The following is a 22121-nucleotide window of genomic DNA, read 5'->3' on the forward strand; positions in this document are numbered from 1 at the left end:
TGAATGAGAGACGAATACCTCACTAGGCCACAAGAGCCCCCAGTCAGGGTCTGAGTCATGGTCACTTACTGCATGTGGATGAAAGTGAATTTCTCGTATGGTACCTGTTAACCACCAACTACAGCAAAACATTCCCTTTCGACTTCATAAAAGCTTTTAAAAAAACAAATGCTGCCACGACTCCACCCCTGGTATAGCGGGGGCATTCGCTTAACAAAACAACTAAAGATAAAAACAAAAATAATCCTAATCAGGGAAGCCACTGTAAAACAGACATCACAATCACACTGTTTGGCGTGTGACTGCATGACGTCTACAGAGTTTCCCCAAATTTCTTTCTCATAAAAATAAAGATGTTTTTTACACCCCCATGGAAACAATTTAAATCATTTAGTGGGCAGGCTTCCGACCCTGCTTGTTAGGGTCAACCCATGCTGAGAGGATTACAACATCCAAAAAGAAAGACAGAGAAACTTGATAAAAATTCTCCCCACTGAGGAATCAAACCTGGGTCTCCTGCCTAACTTTTACACCACAGATGCCTGTTTACTGAGATCAGCAGCAGTGTGTTACTTCTATTGCTGGCTGTCACAAAAGATGTGGCACTGTGCTCAGTTCATTGGACCCTCACACTCATTGAGTATTGAGTAAGCATTGCCCAGCTGCTTCTCTGCATCGGTTGAAACATTCACCTGAGGACTCGTTGGCGGAAAACTTTTGTAGCATGAGACTGATATGAGCAGGCTTGGGGGCCAACTTGTCATGAGTGATCGTGGCCGTGTTGGACAGGTTAAAAATAGAAAACCACAAGGGTGTCAGCTAACTATGGCCATGAGTACACGTGACCGCCAAGACAAGTTGTACATTCAGTACATGTGTATCGTTTTATTCTTGCGGATACCTGACTTCATACGCAAGGCAAGACAGAATGTGGTGGAACAAAATAAATGTTCGTTATTTGCTTTTAAAGTAAAAGCACTTTATTTCACATAGAAGTTCTCAACATTAAAAAGATCATAAAACTCATTCTAAAGAGTTGTATCAAAAAGTAAGCACCAACAATACACAAACTTGTTATCACAATGTAAATCCTATAAATAGAAATCCTGCTAAGAATAGATTAAACCTTCAAACACAAGCAAAAAACAAACTGATGGACAAAGAGATAGCATTTGAAATTACATTTTAACGAGTTCAGCATTGTTAAACTTTGAAATATTGTAGTCCAATGCTCGATTAAGTCAGGGTGCATGTGAACGATAGCAAACACTTGACTGCTTGCACCCGTTACCTACAGTGAAGACTGCTTTGGTAGGTAGTGAACGTTTTTATGAATTTCTAGAAAATATCTGGTACAGGAATGTCTTTTTAACCAGAGTAAACCAAAACAAATGGGCACAAATAACATGAACATGGAAAACTCGAAATCATGGACAGCTTGTATAATTTGCCCTTCCTCGACAGGTGAATCTTTAATTTTTCGTTATCGGTTAACTGAAATATGGATGTGTTGAACACATTTGTCAATCCCTGACAAGTTTGAGTTATCCGTGCCCTAAAGTGATCCAATATTCATTCCTCACAAAGGTACCGACAAAAATACAAAACTACATATCATAATAACACAAGGACACAATACATTTTTCTCTACCCGTATCTATAAAAGCTGTGCTGTGGTAAATCAAATGACAGATCAAGACTACCCCCCCCCACTCCATATGGCACACATTCACACACAAACAAGGTATCAAGCTGGATACGAACCAGACCAGGCCAGGGGCTTCTTTATTGTCAAAGATTGTACATAACAAGGTACAAGTGTTCACTTGGCTAAAAAAGTGTCCATTGGTTCAATTGCCGCTGCAGTCTTTGTTTTGAAGCTCTTTCATTTCTCCAGAAGAAGAATAGGAATAGCACCCCCTTGCGCATTAGCTGTTCCGGTTCACTCAGTGCAGAGTTTTGGGTTTATTTTATTTTAATGACCTCTCGCCTCTCGTTCTAAAGCCAAATTAAACTAAGAAAACAGTCGCCCCTTCCACCTGAAGAGGATTTTTGTCAGGGTAACCATTTAAAAAGGTGTTCTTCTGAAATTTGAAATATAATTTAAACAAAAACTTGTTAGTTTCACTTAGATTTTTTTCCACACAAGTAGAGCAACTCTGTTCGCAAAGCGGGCGCTTTTTCGAAGAGGGTGCCACCAGATTTTTAGGACACTTTTTTAATTGGTTCAAAGAGAGGAGTGAACCATCTTGTTGTACAGAATCTTTGGTATTGTCCTTGCCTTTTATGCAAAAATGCCAAGCTCAAAGTCTGGCAAGAACCGTAAGGGAAAAACCAAGGGATTTAGTCAAGGTACTAGTAACACATGTATGGTTGCATAATACATGTACATGTATGTAAATACAGTCAATTAGTCAATGCCATATTATAGAATCTACATAAAGTCTAACACTAAAAGTATATATTGAGCTAAAATTCAAAGGCCTTGAGGTAAGTAAATATAGATATATAAATTATGTAGATGAACACTTCTTCCCTTGAAAATGTAAAGGGATGTTCCTTTTCCTGCAGCTGAGTGAGAACTTCACAAGTAGAACATAATATTGCAAATAAAGCAAAGGTACAAGAACAGTGATCTCCAGCAAATACGAATAGTAATAGTTCTCAGCAGTAGTTTTCTCTTTGTTTATTCTACATTATATCTATTCACAAAATTATCATCATCATGAAGTATTGGCGAGTAGGCTTCTTTATTCATTTCTCTGCTTGAATGCCCTAAAAAATCCTATATTATCCTGATGTCTTTCCGTCACCCATCTGTTCAGATTTTCCAAATAAGTTTCTTTGGGCTTACCCTGCCTCATTTGCCTTCTATTTTTCAAGTGAGAGCAAGATGTTTAAGTTTACAGTCTTTATATCAAGTCAAGTGTCCAAAAAACTGCTTTTGTCACTTCCTAATTATTCTTTAATAATTTTTTTTTCCAGTGAAATTCTCAAAAGTTTTCTAAGAAACTACATTTCTGTTGTGTCTATTCTATTTTCACTATTTTTATAACTGTTAAGTATTCACAGACTTAATATAGAAAGGGTGACCACACATAGCCTTTTCAAAGCCTTATTTTAGTAGACTATGTTTCTGTTTTTCAGGATTGGACTCACTTTATTGAAGCTGTCTTTAGCTACTGTGATTTTTCATTTATTTGCGCAGAACATTTGACATCAGATGTAATGATCCAAGATATTTAAACTGTTGAACTTGTTTGACCCTAGCACCTTTACTTTGCTTATGAGATTAAAATCCCCGCTAAACCAAAGTGAATTCGGTGGTCCTGCAGATTTTGGTTTAAGCAGACTCCACTGTACTAGCACTGAGAATGAACAAGTGTTCCGATTCAACATGTGGGCTCTGCCTGTTTTGCACGATGTGTGTAAGAAACCTCACTTTGTTTTATTGGTTATAATAATGCCCGTATCTCCATAAAATAGTATATATGACCCAATAGTTAGAAACGAAGAGCTTTCAAGGAATGTCCCTCTCTCAATTCAAAACGTGGTAGTAGTTGAGGAATAAACAAGACAAAACATGGGTTTTAGCTACTTTATGAGATACATATACAGCGCACTGTGTGGTGAATTATCGAGACATATGAAACACATCTACAGAAGGTGTTAAGTACAAAAATTGATAACACTGTAGATTTGTCCTTGTATCATGTCTTACAAGATTCAAGTCTTTTAGAGATCTAAAAGTAAAACAATTATGGACTGGTTTCTTGACATCATGTGACCCAAGCACTAAGGTTACTTTGCTGAGATGACCTCGGTGACCTAGAGGAGTCATCACTCTTTTCTGACATCCATTGCTTGAAAATGGCTTCCATCTTTTGCCTGGAGCTAGGGTTCCCGTTATTCACAGTTGGCAAAATTTTCAGTGGTCGGGTGAACTGGACAAATCTCTTCAGCTCCAAAAAACTACTGTGTTCACTGTAAGGGACTCCTAGTTGGAGAGGAAAATAATCAATTTCGCATACAGAATGAATTTATTACAATAATACTGGACAAGATACAGGGTGTTTAAAAATTTCATTCTAGCTCTTGCCTTTGAAGTCAATAGTCACTTTATTACACATACATAGTTACAGCATTGTTTTAAAAAGCAGATGGAACAAAACACATTTCTGTAGCTTTTCTTCATAAAATATTCAAAGGATTTTAAACTTATCTATTTACATTTCTCTATCTTCGACAGTCATAAGAGTACAGCACTCTTCGCCTTAGAACCCAGCGTCTTGGGAGTAAGGAACATGCTGGATCTTAAATTAATAGAATCTTAGCCAAATCATCAAGGGAAGGAATCCATGGTGACTCATGGTTAGGCTGACAATAGGTAAAATGGTTCCCCTTACTTTGAAATGAACTGTTCTGACTGACCTCTCTGTATTCAGAGGTCTTTTCAGAGGACAGTATTTTATTGATGTGGGATTATAACCTATGAGAGCTACGAGTGGTTAACCTTTTGGACCAATCACAATGGTCTCTTCTTTCTCTTCTTAGTTTAATGAAGCATGTCATTTTCACTTATCCAATAGCCAGTCTCAAGATCTAGGACAGTCCCATTGCTCATTGCCCTTCATGTGTTCAATGTGTATAGTTTTCCATCTCTGACCAAGATCCCCACTCAAGTCATTACACACCATTTTTTTGTGACAACACCAATGAAAATTTGAAGAACGAAAGGTAGGCTCACAGCCAACACATGACCATATTTAGGCAAAGACGATCAAACAGTTCCCCTTGTATGGTGACAGTCTGTCTTTAAAATCTAGGTGCAGAGCTGAAAGACAAGTGCTGTAGTCAGGGAAACAGAAGCACCGACAAGTTCACAATTTCATGTGATCCAAACTGATGTGTGGCTTTGTAGGCACCACCCACCCAGCACATGATGTAAATTCAGGAAGAGGGTTCTGGTTTTTTAAAGTTTTAGTAGAGATTTTACGGCGCTCGCAACTTCATAAGGTCATCACAGCTGTTCAGCTTCACTCTCCGAGCGGCGCACTTAGTTGTAGCCCGTCTGACCCTTCTGACCCCTGTGACCCCTCGCGGAAGGTAATAAATCTCGACGCGTTACGCCACTTCCACCAGCCTATCCCTAGATCTGACCGCTCCGCGCGGAAAGGGTACAATTTCAAGAAATTAACTTGAATTTACGGCATAGTACTCCCTTTCTCCATCCCGTAAACCTAGGAGTGTTTATACCAAATAAAAGCTCAGCATCTCCTTTATAACCAGTAGTTTGAAACCAGTTTCTATCTCGTTTTATACTCCCTTGGGATACCTATATACTACCACTGTTGTACATCTCTGTGTTATTGAAGTTTTTGGATTTAAACGAAAATTTTAATAATTGGAACCGACAATTTTTGTTTTAACCTTCACATTTCTTTTTATAAATCTATTCTCTCCATTGCTGTGAAAAATCTCAGGGTAGGAGCTAAATTTCCATGAACTAGCGCACTTTATGTGACTAGTCTAGTGCAACGCTCGGTGCAAAGAAAAACTCTATGAAACGGGAACTTGCCGTCTGACTTTCTTGTGTGTTTATAATTATAGAGCCTTTTAACATCAAAGATGGAACACTCTTATAACATCCACTTTGAGAATTTAAACAAGTTGTGTCGTGCTTGTGGTGGAAGAAGTTTAAAAACTAAAGTTTCTAAGCAGCGTCGATTTTTGTGTAAAAACTTTAAGTCTGACTTATTGCAATATTATAGACTGAACATTGACAACGACACAGCGACAAGCATTCCAACACTCTGTGCAGGAAATGTGGATCGCGAATATACACACTACGGAAGCAAATTACAAATGAAAGCCGCACAGAAATGTGTAGAAAACAGTGGCTATGTTTGGTCCGCTTACGACGCAAGCATAAACATTAACCAGTGCTCTGTGTGTACTCGCTGTGTTAAACTTAGCAAAGGGTGCATTAAAGAGCGCATTCCTTTGCTTACGGAAGGACACGCATTGCGTTCTCCGTCCCCCGCTCGTATGGGAGTAGAGTCTGCAAGCATAACGGATACCCCCACCCCAGATGTTTCCTCTGTAAGTACAGGCGATGGTGCTCAGCCCTTTACCACTCAATCCATTTACACATACAGACGAAGGCTCATTTTACATTTCACCAGAAACTCATATTTTGACATCCACACCTAAAACGAAGACGAAACAGTTCACAGACAGTAGGCTACCAGCTCCCCATTAGTCAAACATGAAACGACATTAGAGTCAACACTTTTGAAATCGGACACAGAGCTACTCACGCCGTTAGAAGAAAAAGTTGCTACACATCTGATCAGAAGAAAGCTTAACACATCTCTGACGAAAGGCCAGTTGAGGTTCAAAACAAAAGGACAGCCATAAGTGTTTCAAAGGATAGTCACACACAGAATATCATCTGACTTAGCAAGCTCCCCGACAAGAAAACGAAGAACAAATATAATGAGTCAGGCAGTCGGTTGCTGGTAGAAGTAAAAGTGTTTCCCCACTCACTGACAAGACTGTGTGCATTAATCAACAATAGCAACAAGACATTTTGGTCCTGCCTCATAAACGTAAGTGTGTTTGAAAGTTCAAAGTCTGAATGTGAGCTGAAAATTAAGACTGTAACAATCTGTCGGTCCGTTTATTTTTAATTATTAAAAAAAAAAACAAGTTTGTTTGTGATAACCAATCTATGACGTACGCCACATTCCCCCTCTTTTAAACAACATTTTCTTTTACTTCTCCGTGATAAAAATTATACTGTTGTAAACTACACCTTCGTCTTCATGTGATCATTTGGTTGTTGTTTCATTGACTTTCTCGGCTTTCATAAGAACTGGTGTTGTTTTATGTGTACAAAACACAACATTGCGGGGGAGCCGCTGACCGCGAGGCCGAGCGCCCGCAGGTAGCGTGACCTGAGCGTGACCTCGTCTCGGAGGTCAGGTCGGCCGGCAACTAAGTGATGCTGAGTGGAACAGCCGTGTCATATGAGCACAAGAAGATTAGAGGTGTTACAAGAGAGTAACAAACATGAAAAAAAAGAAGGGGAGATAAGGACTATAGATGTTTGATAGGAAAGAAGAAGCAAACCACCAGAGAACCCGCCAACCACCCACTGCGGTGGGTTCAAATGTAATGCGATGCATTGGGCAGTACAATGATAACAAAATTTTTGCTGCTTGGTTAATCAGCTGTAAAATGCAAAGGTTGCTATTCTGTAAATTCTGATCTGAAATGCAGGATAAAACCCGAACAGAGTCCTCCAAAGTGGGTTCTTAGGGGTTACTTTTGTGAAGTAAAAATTAAGTTTTCTTAAAACAGTGGGATCTTAAGCTAGTGAAAATCATAAACAGTGGGATCTCAGGTGAAGACTACTGCAAATTCACTTACTGAGACATACACATGATAACTCACCGTACAACGTTACACCATTGGAACTCCACTTTGGCCTGAGGTCTTTGAGTGAGATAGTTTTGTCAGTGTGTGTCCATCCCGTTGGTTGAAATGCAAGTATAGACTTGAACTTGTGGTGCCGAGCCAGGTGATCAAATAAACCCTGAAGGTGATCAAGGCAGACAAGTCAAGTTTGGCTGAGTAACAGCAAAAAGCAAAGTATCAATATCATGATAATGGTCACATTTCACCAGTAACAGAACAGGAGAACAGTAACATATTTGATACACTAGATACACATACACACACACACAGATATATACATGGTCAAAATGGAGTCATTGATATGGGTAGTGAGCTTTTATGCCGCTCTTTTACCTCTGTAAATATCAAGGCAGTAGCTTAATTTGGTATCTAGATAATAACGTTTCTTTTCTGACTATGTTACACTACAGAGATTTCAAAATCTTCAAAATTTCAAATTCATTTTTCTCAAAATTGTGAAAAGTGGATATAGTTCACATCCATCTGCAACACATAAATGGAACACAACAGCAAGGAATTCTCTGCATTTATCACCTCTGAGAGGTGTCGAGGGTACACAGAATTAGACTTGCAGCATTTGTTTTGCTCTAACCTTGTAAATGACTTTCTTGAAAATTTTTCAGCACACAACCCCCCAACATCTTATGATGTAAAAGAAGAGAGAAAAAACCAACAACTCAAAAGTCAGCTCACAGAGCTTTTATACTATCTATAGTGCATGCTGGCTCTTAATTTTTACGAAGGAACTATAGACTGATCTCAACAATGGTTAGGGAACGAAAAAAACAAACAAAGGTGACCTGTTTCTTCCAGTCACACACAACACCATTCACATTTAAGCCTCACCTTCTGGTTTAGTTTCCCCATCGGCAGAACATGCACTTGTCCTTGAGCCCAGTCTAATGTGACCCTTGACTTCAGCTCAGGATCTTCTAGACAATCCAGAACCTTCTTCTTGTCACTCATGACGCAGATCTTTGAATCTAGCTCCTTGGCAATAGCTGATGACATGAAGAGAACATAAAGACCTTTCTCAGGCACAAAATGATCATCTTTCTTTAGAAGACATGCCAACCTCTCCATGACCAAAAATTGGAGTTTTCCACATAATCCTCCCTAAATATTGGAGTTAGGGGGAAAAAAATCTGAGTTTCCAGAACCCCAATAGAGTCAGATTACGTTATATGAACTGATGGTGGTGAATAAACACAAATTGCAAGTACATGTGTATTTTCATTGCATTTACAATAAGTTGTGTACAATCCATGGAAATGGATTTCAAGAAAAAAATGCTACTTGTACTTGATGGAACCTGCTACGGTTCAGTGTTGTGCCTGCAAAGTTATCTTGAGGCATCTGTTCCACTTTGCACTATGGAAACCAGGAAAAGACCTGACTATGTTGTGGGGCTCCTTAGCATCAAAGGAACATAACTTTCCTTTATCTTAAATCTTGTTTATTGTCCAAATAAGAAAACCCTCCTACCCAGGAAAAAAACAAAGAAAACTGGACAACAAATGAATAACAATAAGAACAGATTGCATTTATACAGCACCCTATCCTATACAAGTATAAATTCTGAACGCATTATATCGATGACATGATTACCGATAATAAGCCTCACACACACAATAAAAAACATAGAAAGAGAGCCATTTCAATGACATAAAATAGAACTTTCTCATCCAAGCATTAATTATAAAATAAATACACATAAGGATAGCAGTAAAAACAAGGCACATCAGCACCTGCTAACACACTCAAACTGAGACTTAAACAAATGAGTCTTAAGCAACCGCTTCAACAGATAAAAATCACCTGTGAAAATTCTCTCCTTTCCAATAGTGTAAGCTCCACAGACAATTAATGTTTGAGGGTTGGCCTTCATATGTTTTGCTACCAGTGAGACCACAAAATCTATCACATCTACCTGAGGTGGGAAGGCGTATGACGGGTTGCAGTACCTGGAGAAAGATAATATAAGCATTGTTCACTGAATATGGAAGACCACAAAACAATGATGGACTGGACGTTATCTCAGCAAGCTAGGCAGCTGTAAAATATTGAAATTGTTGGATTAGAATCCACAGGGTAATAGATCAAGAGAAAGGCCATGTGGAATCTGAGGAAGAGTCACAGAAAGATGTACAGAAAAGTGGTAAGAATAAATGGAATATAAATATCATGTGGTTAGCCCTGGATAGGGAATGGTGGAAAGTGTTTGTTTGTGGCCTATACCTTGATGCCATGTGAGAAAGGCAGGCAGTGATGATGATGATGATGAAGATGATTATTTTTTTTTGGTTTCCTTAATGGGCCTGATGGACTCCACGAAGAAATCTTCGAGCAAGAGCGAGGCTCTTTTTTGGCTCCATTGTCATTATACTTAGAGGCACCTCCACTCGTCCAAATAATGATGATGATGATGATGCTATGTGAAACCTGTGTTCACAAATTCCCCACTATGACTCACCATCATATTATGCCAGGGAAAGAAATTTAAGTACATGTACCTGAGTGGACAAAATCCCGAGCCACTGTGTCCCTGAGTGCAGGCAAAGACAGACTTTGACAAAGTTGAAAGGGGATAAATGGATCTCTCATGAAATACAACTGAAAAATTAAGTGAGAAAGGCGAACAGGTTTGTTATTAGTTTTAGTAAGAGTTTTACGGCACTTGCAACACAATAAGGTCATATAAGTGCCGAAGATTAGAGGTGTTACAAGAGGGTTGTTGTTGTTGTTGTTTTCAAATCCCTTTAGCTGCAGGCATTTTGCTCTTGGCAGCGCAATGCCTCCCTCAAGTAACCACATGTCCTTGTCATCTGGTCAACGCCAGAGTAGAGCAGGCTTTGTAAGTCTGTAGGTGTGTGTAGGAGCTTGCGTCGAAGAACTGCCAGGTTTGGGCAGTGAAGGAGAAGATGTTCAACGGTCTCCTCATGGTAGTCACAGTGTCTGCAATGGGGTTCCCACATGGGGTTGATTCTGTTTCTGTGCTTGTTGGTGTGTAAGTGTTCTGTGCGGGCTCTGAAGATCAATGTCTGATCGGCTCTACATAAAAGATTCGAAGGGTCTTTGGGGTTGGGTTTGTCCATGTACCCGAAGAGAGATCTTCCTGTTTCTGCGTTGGCCCATCTGTTTAGCCACTGTTACAAGGGGGTAACAAACACAAAAAAAGAAGACATTAGGATGATAGATGTTTGACAGGAAAGAAGGAGCAAACCACACCAGAGCACCCACCAACCACCCACGAATGGACTTGTACTGAGAGTGACGGTCTAAATATGAAATCAATCAGTAACAAAAATATTGAGCATTTACCATACTAACTAAATAATATATGCAGCAGTACATCTGCAAGTGAAGTGTAAGTGTCAACATATCCAACAGCGCATAGTTCTTCAAAAACCTTTAATCCCTGTCTCAGAGAAAGTCAGTATTGCATTACGTACGTGGTATCCAGGTACAGTTCAGAGATCACAGCATTTTTCAACACCTGGTACTGCTCCATTTCTGGGTTTGCCCTAAAGTCTCCAGTGTGTAGAATTTTCGTGCCATTTTTCAATTCAAACAGTATTATCACAGCACCAGGGCAGCTGTAAAAAAAAAAAACCAACACAGAAAGTATTGTAGGTGACATGCCATTTACAATAATACATGTACCGTCTGACGCCTTTATAAAAGGATACTCAACTTTACTAGCACTAAAATTTTCTTTTCTCCAAGTATTGTTATAAAATTCTTATTTCAATTACTTCCTTTAAGAATAAGAAACAGTGCATCCTTTTAAGATAAAATTTCTAAGTACTACAAACAGTGGATGGAAATGTAACACAAAAACAAATACTGATACCTAAATCATGTGTTTTTGTCAGAGCAAAAACTCTTTTGCCTCTTGAATGAAAAGACTCACTGATTGGCTTCCATCAGCGTCAAGGTAACACCTGCAACTTGGCATGGTTGCCACATGGGAAGACGGTTAATCCACTTTGAGTCCACACCTAGACGACTCTCAACCAAATTAGCTGTTATCTGCAAATTTAAAAAAAAAATTTAAGTGAGAAAAATCAAACTCCTGGTGATTTTAGTCTGTTTATCTCTAGACCATCATGATAATTAAGAACAACATCAGAAATTGAATTAATACTTTTTCTTTCTCACAGGTACATAGTAAATACCAGGGAATATCCCAAAAGAGATGCAGTAACTCAAGGAGTTCTCTGTCCTCAGTGCCAAGTTTAGAGTGCAGATTTGAACTTTCAAAGAAGAATTGGCAAAGGACGAAATTTCAGATGGTTCATAAATCACAGGGCAGCAGCTCAAGCATTGCACCTTAGGGTTTTGGCAAAAATCACTTGTTTATATAGTACAGGGCACTGGGAGGGATGCATGCCCTGTAAAAACCTCTGAGTTGTGCGATTGAAATTCCAGGTACTGTTAATGATATATTGATGAAAAAAAAAAAGTTTTTTTCTTTTCTCCTGTAAAATTGAAAAACCGGAGTTTCCATAAAAAAAACTCACGAAATGATCCAACAGAATACTTGAAACAAACAATGTTTGATTTACAATGCCATCTGGTACTCATTTGCACCTCTAAGCACATTCAATGTGTATACAGTAGTCTCCGCCTAAGATCCCGGTGCTCGGGAGCAAGGAAAAGCGGGATCTTAGGCGAACCGGGATCTTAAACGACGAGCCCAGGGAAGAATCTATGGTGACCCATGTTAAGGCTTACAATCGGTAAAATGGTCTCCCTCCACTCAAAAATGAACTGACGTGACCGCTTGGTGGGTTTATGACGTATGGCGAGCAAAGAGTGGTTAACCTTGATGACCTATCACAGGGCATAGTGGGATGAGGCGTGCCATTTTCACTTATTATCCTATCATGAGGCTCAAGATCTACGCTTATCAAGTTGCCCCTCCCCTCCCCCTTACCTGTCGAAAATGTATAGCTTTCCATCTCCCCCAACCGCCTTTGTCGTTACACACTATTACGTTGTGAACACACCAATTAAAATTCAGTCTGTCTCGCAAATTCGGGAGTAAAAACAACTTCTCCAATGGTCAGAGAAGAGGTCACGGTTCAATGTGATCCCGCCAGGAGCGAACGTGTAGGCCCTACCCACCCAGCGAGTGATGTAAGTTTAGGGGGATAGCTCAGGTGTGAGTGAGATGTTCGGGGAAAACAAACGTGTCGGTCAGTTCACACCCCGGTGTGATCCCGTCTAGGGCAAACATTGCATCGCTTCATCGAGTTTTACAACTTGCATGTGATCACATTCACGATAGTAGCTGATCTTTGATGCGATGGACAGTTTATTGATCTCAAATTTTCACTCTTGGTTGATCGGCTGTCCCGCCCGGGGTTTTTTTCCGCAAATTATGATCTGAAATGCGGGATCTTAGCCGAATGTAGACCTTCAGAGTGAATCAGAGCGGGATCTTAGGGGTGACTTTTGTATAGTAAAAATTCTGTTTTCTTAAAACAGCGGGATCTTAAGCGAACTGGGATCGTAAGTGGTGGGATCTTAGGCGGAGACTACTGTATTAAAAAGAAGCAATGACAAGCCAATCCACAGCATTAGTAAAATATTGCATAACATAAGTCACATGTGCAAAAAAACAACCTGTGTAATATCTTGCAAACAAATTAGTAAACTGAAACCCAACCCCCCAAACATTAATCACATTTCTAAAAGAAAGCAATATAAAAAAATGAGAGGACACAAAATGTCCACCAAAGTTTAAAATAAGAGTATATTCATTCAGGCGAAGGAACTAAAAATGAAAGCGCCAGTCAGCAACCTATTTCATTTAGATTAGCGTGTTCACTGATTTCTTTCAAAACAGTTCTTATCACTTACTGGGCTGCAGAAAATTGGTTGTGCAAATTTCTTTGTCAGTCCACCATAATGGTCATAATGAAAATGAGTCAGCACATATGCTTGGCAGTCTGGTATCACTCCATAGCGGAAGGCATCAACAGTAATTGCTGTCCCTGACACAGTTGAAAAAACAACAATTGAATTAATTATTAATGTTGAAAAAACAACAACACTGGAATAAACAACTAAATAATACATAGATATTCCCTCAAAAAGTAAAATTTAAGACAAAAATATACCATCATGTGCCACACAATTTCTCATTTTCAATTGTGTAAAAATAATGTGAATCCAAGTTTGTCAAGAACCTTGAACCTTCATGATACCATTTAGATTCATAGTTAGAAATGTACTTTGAAATACTTTAAATTTTAAAACCCTCCCCCAAAAAACAAAAGTTAAAAACTGCATCAAACAAACTATAGAAAACATCAGAAACTGACGTTCATTTTGCATTTCGTAATCAAATCCCTCACCTGGAATTTTCTTATAAAATGGACATTTTCTGCCCTTGACACCTTTTCCTTCAGTGCCACCATTGTTGTCCGCTCCTTGGCCTGTTGCACCTGAGTAAGACTTCTTGAAATCAGGTCTCTCATCATCTTTACTTGTCCTCACAGATCTAGCACCAGAAGGAAAGGTTTTCTCCTTACGTAAATCAGGTCTTGATTTCACGTCCAAGAATGCAAAACCAGGCTTGTGGTTGTTAGTCCCACTTTGACTGGACTCTCCTCCTTCCTTGGTTTTGGCAACTGATGATGAAAATTTTGGTTTGAAGAATGAAAAAAGGGATGTTTGCTTTCTGGCAACTGGTACCAAAGATGATAAGTTCCCATCACTTTCGATGCTTTGAGATCTACTTTGGAGCCCACTGGAACCCGATGACAGGGAATTTGACCTTGATTCATCAGTTTGGCCATTGCATGCACTGGAACTATCTGTACTTTGGTCATCTGCACATTTAAAATCTTCACAGTCAACAAAACCACCACCTTTCACATTACCACTAGTTTCAGCCAGCTCCTCATGAAAGATGCTGCTGGACCTAGATACCCTTACAGGAAAGCATTCCTCTCCATCAGGCGTGCCCTTCTCCTGCTTCTTAGCTGAGAACTGGGCATCACTGTTAAATGTTCCTTCTTGACAAAGCTCTATCAAATTCATATCGTCTTCAGAGTCACTAAAGACGTCTTCCTCGTCATCGTTACTTTGAATAACAACATCAACAACTTTGACTTTGTTCATTCCTTCTTCAAGGGAAGCATCACTGCTGGAAAAGGCCACTTTAGGCAATTCACCCTCATCATCTTCAGCGCCACTTTCAGCAATGTTTATATCTTCAACTTGGTCAGTTCGCTCATCATTCACAGTACAACTCGTTGGCTTAACCACTTCAGATGACTTTTCAACACTTTCAGACACATCTTCACTTTTCTGGAATGATTCATAATCTTTGTCAGCAAGCATATTCAATTTCTTTGTGGGTGCTTGGTCTGATGTACACATAGTCTTATCAGATACCTCTCCATTTTCATCTGATGAAGAGCAAATGAAAATTTCCTCAGACTCAGAACTTTTTCTCTTCAATGGCCTTTTTACACTCTTCTGGCTAAAAAAATTTTGAATGTTACCATGAGTATTACCGTGGCAGCTATCTTTTTCTTTCTGAGGGGAAATCGATAATTTCTTCTTTGACTGCGGAGTTCTTTTTTTGTCAGGTGAGGTTTTCTTTGATTTCCAATCTAGAAGTTTTTTATTCCTGCTCTGTGGTCCAGAATTGCCCTTTTTCTGACAACTGTCTGTTGTTGACTTTGATATAACTCGCTGTCCTTCCACAAAGTCAGAATCCACATCAATGACTTCTATTTCAGATGGCACTTTACATTTCACAGCATTTCTTAGCTCTGAACTTTCATTTCGCTTTTTTCCTTGTCCTTTAGGCTGATTTTCTGAAAAAGTTAAAAAGAAAAAAACAATAAATTGTCGACTTGAAAGTGCATCTTAAGGAATTAAATTGAAATACAGGATCATATACTTATAACAACAAGTAGGTTGCCACAAGCCGAAGTTTCAGTGTCTTTGTGGGCGTGGTTGTGGTTGTGTTAGTGTGTGTGTGTGCTAAAAACTAAATGACATTTATCAAAAAGAGGAACAACAACATCAGCTATGATGAAACTTTCACTCATGAAAGTAAACTAACTCATTGTGTATTCAAATCTGGATCTTCCATAATTTACACATATGTTTTCGAACAGATGCACACAAAGACCATTCGTATAAAAAAATATATTTGTACTTGTATGAATCATTGCTCGTCCCTGATCAAACAACTTCCCCTTTACTCAGACTCAAGATTATCGACTGGCATTTCAGCATGTTACAAAAAAGGGTAATTTTTGCTGCAACATTCAACCAACAGAGCAACCAAGAATTCTTAACAGGACTGAAGGTCATACTTCCCAAAGGGGAAGTAGATGCTAAACTAAAGTGTGATATAATAGACTTGGTATGAGTTAAACTAGGTCCTCAAAATATGGTGTATGTCATGGTCACTTCAGTCATAGTAGGGACTTTGAATTTTAAGTCTATTTGTGACATCTGATAAGATTTAGCCAAATGAAAGGAGAGCCTTAAAAAACTCTCCAGACAACGGATCAGAAAAATCCTTTTGAAGATTTAAAGCACGGTTTAAGAGTATAGTAGAGAATGAAAAGATAGCCTTTTTATATATATAAATATATATATATATACATGATGCAGTGCACCCACTCAGAAGCTGCACAGTGATGATTTATAATCTCTATTTCTCCCACATAAGAGATGATTTGCTGCAAGCTACCCTTGCCGCCGATTTGCTCCCTCCCTGCTCATCCCACCTCCTCCAGCTTATTTTGTAGATTTCAGGCTCCATGTTATAGATTTTTGACAAGTAGCCTCTGATACAGCAGTTCATGATGTCATTTTCACACACACACGACACAGAGAGAGAGAGAGAGAGAGAGAGAGAGAGAGAGAGAGAGAGAGAGGGAGGGAGGGAGGGAGGGAAAGAGAGAGAGAGAGAGAGAGAGAGAGAGAGAGAGAGACAGAGAGAGAGAGAGAGAGAGAGAGAGAGAGAGAGAGAGAGAGAGAGAGAGAGAGAGAGAGAGAGAGAGAGAGAGAGAGAGAGAGAGAGAGAGAGAGAGGCTCCCAGCTCTGAAAATATGCAATTTATTATAAACAAAAATAGGCCCTATCTAAAGATCAACTGAAAATAAAACTAAGATCTTTAGGTGGCATTCTCCGGTTTTGACCCCAAGAGTGAATATCGAACTGACTTAAATATTCGATATCGATGTTTTAGCCGAAAGAGAACCAGATATGGTGTGCTATTTTTCAGTGCAAAATAAGAAGAAATATTTCACTTGTTTTTAACTAGGGGGGTTTCCCCCCTGACATAATAAAATATGGAGTGTTTCGGGGGAGGGGGGGGGGGAAGAGCTGAATTTAACCTCAATTTAATGTTTTGCAATTATTACAGATTTGATATTTCTCGCTCACCACGTATCAAACATAATATCGGCAGGCGTGTTGAAAAGTAATCGTTTGGAATTTAGAACCTCAAGTAATCCTCCGAGGAGCCAAAGCCCACACTCAATAGTTATCGCCGAGGCCCAAACAGGATTATCCCCAAATTTCAGAGCAGTCATCGCCATCGCTATTTAAATTTAACAGAGGACAGCATTACAAGCCTTGCTACACCACTAACGTCATGCTCGCCCCGATGTTGACGGAGGGAGTAAAGCGGTTTGGTACTACTAAAGAAAGTGGGTCCCGTTTTGGGGATACTAGTTGTCACCCAACCGACAATTACTTCTGGTTCTAAACGATTACTTTTTGACACGCGTGCCGATATGGAGAGATACCCTATCAAAGCTAATTGCAAAACATCAAACTATGGTCAAATTCAGGGGGGCATGCCCCCCCCCCCCCCCCTGAAACCACCCCATGTTTTTGTAGGGTAAGCCTCCCTGAAAACCCCCCCTTGTCTAAACTTGCCTTGTTAAAAACAAATGATTTTTTACTGCTCATTTTGTAGGCTACAGATAAAACATCGAAGCCGAATATTTAAATCAGTATCGATATGCGGTACTCTGAGTGGATGACGCCAAGTCTAAACAGACAGGACCCACATTCTTAACCCTGGAAGCGCGCAAGCCCTATATACAGGGCGTGAGACGGGCCACCTGGGAAGTACGCAAGCCGTATAGGGTTGACCTCCTTCGAACGGGAAGCGCGTAGGCCCTATATATAGGGCTGACCAACTTCGACCAGGAAGTGCGCAGGCCCTCTATAAAGGGCATAGACTCTGACCTGTTTCAATGGAAAATTTCAGTATTCCTTAAAACAGTCGAACCTGTCTTAACAGAAACCTGTCTTAACAGAATCTCCTCCCTTGATATATATTCCTCTTTAATTACCTGTACAAAATGGAAACCTGTCCAACGTGGAAACGGAAAGAAAAATACGCTCCCTTCCGAGGGTTTCACCTGTCTAAGACGGAAAATGCTTTGCCCGTTCAACTCGCAAATTTTTTTCCGCCGGCTCTAAACTTAACGCCATGGCCATGCCGCTAGGCGAGGCAGAAGAGCAGGGGTGCAATTTGGGGGTACATATTACCCCATCATGTGAGCCCTGAGGGATGCACATGATCAGGGTAGTGTGGGTGTGAAATCTCACTATTGCCCGTGAGAGTGCTCGAGTAGCGAGTCACTACGGAAACTTTCCTAGGTAGTCAGAAGCCAGAGGTGTGAAATTAGCTTGACCAATGCCTGCCGCCCTGATCGTATGCCTGCTGAGAAAAGAGTTTCTTGAATCGTTGTTACATGATGATGGCAGTGAGGGGGTGGCATTGGTTGACTGTGCTTGTTACACCGATGGGTGGGGCTAAGGGTGGAAGCAAACATTTCAGTTTTTAATAGAAGGCCAAACAGTGGTCCTATGAAAGGCAAGCACTGGTGGTAATTTTATAAGTAAGACTGACGTATGTCATTATCAGGCAAGATAGCATTGAGAGGTGTGAAGTTTTGACCACTACTTGCCGATCAGAAAGCAATCCTTGATCCCACCGGCTAGGCCTTTGAACCAACCCTCCTTCTATCTCCTCTAAGACATAATTTTTTTCTGGCTCCCTTGCGATTCCGTCTTACACAGGTTCGACTGTATATATATTTTGTTATATGGAAAATGACGAAGTAAATTACAGTGACCAATGACTTTGCAAGTTATCTTGACCTCGTAGTGCGTCTCTTCGCCAAGAATCAATCAATAAAGTGACGCGGTCCAGCTGAGCGACTACACGCTATGTGTGTTATCATTATCACTAGTTCCGCTGTACTAATGTACTAATTCAATTGTTGAGTTTATCGTGTCTAGCGCTTTGCTTCGTTTGTATTTTTATTTGATCGCTTTTTTTAATGACTCATGTGAATTCTATCAGCTTTTAGAAAACATGGTTTTATATATATAGTATATAGATCGAAGTGGCTAGCTGTACTTAAGAACGGCTAGACTGCCAGTCTAGCCGTACTTAGATCTAGGTTTGGCCCTATCGACTGAAGCCTGTTAAGTACACAGGTTTCATTAGATCTAGATCTAGTAATTATTCAGGTTCAAATACATGCAAGTCAAGGCACTTTTTGGTTTTGTCTGAAATACAAATACTTTAGGCATTGCAAACTAAATATTTCAATTAAAATTCAGCCATCAATATTAAGTATGGCTAGCCTGACAGTCTAGCCGTCCTTAAGTACGGCTAGCCTGGCTGTCTACCTGTACTTAAGTACGGCTAGACTGCCAGTCTACCCGTACTTATCTTAGACTAACTTAGGCCCTATTATTAACATTAGAAAACAGGAGGTTTAAAATACATGCACTGTCATTAAGGCACCTGGTTTCGTCTCAAATACAAATACTTTAGGTACTGCACACTAAAAATTTATATTTACAATTCAGTAGGCCTATTTTTTTTAAATGGTCAGTCTAGCCATCATATTTAGAATAAGTACGGCTAGACTTCCAGTACTGAATTAAGTACGGCTAGCTTCTTCCTATATAGATCTATGCCTTTTATCATCTGCTGAGCCGTAAAGTAAATGGTCATTTTTTCAGTAGCAGGTATATACATCTCGGGTATCTCAGCTGATTATATCCCCCCGTCAAACCCCTGTATAGAGTTTACAACCGATCGGCAGGGCATTTTTGGCGGGTTACATATAAACTTCTGGTGAAATGCTGAGGCTGAGCACTTCTCTTGGGTTAAGTAGCAGATCTAGATCTACCAGAGGTTTGAATGTGCTATATATGAATAATGTATCATGTTAGCACTTACTTGGGACTGGGACTGGTGGAGGTTTTCCTCGTCTTCCACTCGTCGATGATGACGATTTGTAATCCCAAATATCGTCCTCTGAATCGGTTTCTTTTCTCATCTTACACTAGCAAATAGATCTATGAAGAACAATAAAACAGTTTCTTTCTTGTCAGCCAAACAAAACTTTTAACCCAAGACGTCCAGAGTCCAGAGGAGAAGAACACAGCAGGTAAAAATGTGCGCTCTCAGCATTAGCCAAGAAGTGACTGTGATGACAATGATGATGAACAAGTGGACAGTTAGATCTATTGTTTAGTGTTTACTGTTCATACTCCTATTTGACAGGTACTACGAACATGTGTAGGCCTATTGCCAGTAAAAAAAAAGAGAGTCAAAATCTCTCTATTATAGTTTCTAAAATTCATATTTCTTGAAATAGATGAAACAAAATAGCAGAAAACTACCACCAGTGACTTACAAGCAGATAATTATTATATACAATTTTCATTTAGAACTTCTGATTCGGCATTTATTCAATAATATTAGAAAACCAAGCTGGCAAACAAGAGCTGAATTTTTGAAAAGTGTTGCAGCAACCAACAGTATAGAATGTCTCTTCGCTCTATCATTTGTTGGTGTTTCTCATGGTAGCACCTCTAATAATAGTACATTAATAATACACACAATACCATGACCTTGGATTTTCATAAAGTTACTGAAACTGTCACATTACATAAAATGCAAATTGAGAACCAACTTTAAATCAAAGCAGAAGTGTGAGGAAAGAGACTGAGGCATGAAAATGGAAGGGAAGAGAGAGAGAGAGAGAGAGAGAGAGAGAGAGAGAGAGAGAGAGAGAGAGATAGATAGATAGATAGATAGATAGATAGATAGATAGATAGATAGATAGATAGATAGATAGATAGATAGAGAAAGAGACAGTGGGGGACGGAGAAAGAGAGAGAGAGAGAGAGCGATAGAGAGAGAGGGGGGGGAAGAGAGAAAGACAGAGAGATAGAGAGAGAAAGAGAGAAAGAGAGAGAGGGAAAGAGAGAGAGAGAGAAAGAGAGAGAGAGAGAGAGAGAGAGAGAGAGAGAGAGAGAGAGAGAGTGAGAGAGAGAGCTCAACAACAATAAACGTAAGCAGACGACTTTCTCTCTTGCCCCCCCCCCCCCCCAACTTTTCTCTATATTTAAAACTCAACCCAAAATATTTATTTTTAAAAAAAAGAATAAACTGTTGTTGTTTTTTTGTACAAAAAATGGTTTTAAAAAGGGGTGGGGTGGGGGATGGAGGTCATCAACAAATTTAAGCTGACGACTTAGTATGCACTTCAAGCATGAGCATACATGGTAACCAATGTGCATATATTTGTTCCGACCTAGAGAGACTGCGTCGAAGAACAGGCCCCGTCATTACTCGTGCTCGCATTGCCATTGCAGCATTAATCTTGACACATACATTTTTTTTTGTGGTGAGTATTTTAAGGCGCTCGCAACTGCTTAAGGTCATATGGGCGCTCGGGTCACATTAAACTTAAACGTTTTCAATTGGACGGAAAATTTTGAATTTTGCCCGGGTGGCTTCCGAAGTCTACTCTGATTGGTTTTCAACATTCAAGGGATCTTTATCGTGCGCATCTTATACACGGGGCCTCCGAGATTGTTCGCCTTTTCCCGAGAAGGCCAGGTGTTAGATCTTATCAACCATAAAATCAGGAGTGTGGATGAAAGACAGTAGCAGTGAGAAGGAACCGAGGAAGAGCAGTAGAAAGGCTGCAGAAAGAGTCAGTCGCCCAGATGAAGGGGCAAAGGGGAAGGGGGGGGGGGGGCATAAAGTGGAGACGAAAGTAAACGACAGAATATGGTCAGCGAGCAGGAAAGGAGGTGAAGCGAGAAAACTTTGGAGAAGAACATTTTTCGTCGTTGTCCGGATTTGAACCCGGGATCTATTGAATGAGAGGGAAACACGACCACGAGAGCCCCTTACGCCCGTGCGTATATTGCTTTACGTCTTTGTCACTGTTAAGAATGTTATTACTTAGGGGATGAGTATAAATCTTTTAAGTCCCTATTGACATAAATAAGGCTATGTAGATGTCAGCCGGATTCCACTCTGCCAGTCAGATTCAATCCACGAGTGGAAGAGATACAGTATTCTGGTAAAAAGTTAAAAATACTTGATAAAATAAACTTTCCCACACCAACATCAAAGAGAAGTCTAATCTTTTTGCAACGGCAAAAATCCTAACCAGTAGGCTACACATTAGAAGCTGGTATAGCTAAGTTTACGGCGCTCGCAACTGCATACGGTCAAATGAGTGCGCAGAAGCTGGTGAGCCGCTGCGTTATAGTTATTTAGATCTACATGTAGAAAGAGTGTGAACGCTCATCTTACGATA

The 22121-nt window shown here is 39.9% G+C and overlaps 1 protein-coding gene across 1 annotated transcript; it reads right to left on the reverse strand.

Annotated features, from left to right (window-relative positions):
- Window positions 1-2972: 2972 nt before the first annotated feature.
- On the reverse strand, window positions 2973-20046 carry LOC101851577. Its single transcript, XM_005097461.3, has 9 exons — window positions 19739-20046; window positions 13848-15320; window positions 13351-13484; window positions 11396-11514; window positions 10935-11078; window positions 9301-9446; window positions 8329-8483; window positions 7459-7600; window positions 2973-3997 (listed from the first exon to the last, which is right to left on the reverse strand). Exons 1-9 carry the CDS (start codon window positions 19836-19838, stop codon window positions 3780-3782), a joined length of 2631 nt encoding a protein of 876 aa, XP_005097518.1. The 5' UTR covers window positions 19839-20046; the 3' UTR covers window positions 2973-3779.
- Between the last annotated feature and the right edge of the window lie 2075 nt (window positions 20047-22121).

This window comes from Aplysia californica, unplaced genomic scaffold, assembly GCF_000002075.1.
Source record: "Aplysia californica isolate F4 #8 unplaced genomic scaffold, AplCal3.0 scaffold00155, whole genome shotgun sequence".
Classification (NCBI taxonomy): Eukaryota; Metazoa; Mollusca; class Gastropoda; order Aplysiida; family Aplysiidae; genus Aplysia; species Aplysia californica.

Excerpts from the sequence above, each read along its gene's own strand:
- LOC101851577 (XM_005097461.3), bottom strand. The coding sequence starts at position 19,838 with ATGAGAAAAGAAACCGATTCAGAGGACGATATTTGGGATTACAAATCG. Across the intron at positions 9,447-10,934 it reads GAACTGTACCTGGATACCAC|GTACTGCAACCCGTCATACG; the intron begins GTACGTAATGCA and ends ATCTTTCTCCAG. Across the intron at positions 3,998-7,458 it reads CAATGGTGTAACGTTGTACG|GAGTCCCTTACAGTGAACAC; the intron begins GTGAGTTATCAT and ends CTCTCCAACTAG.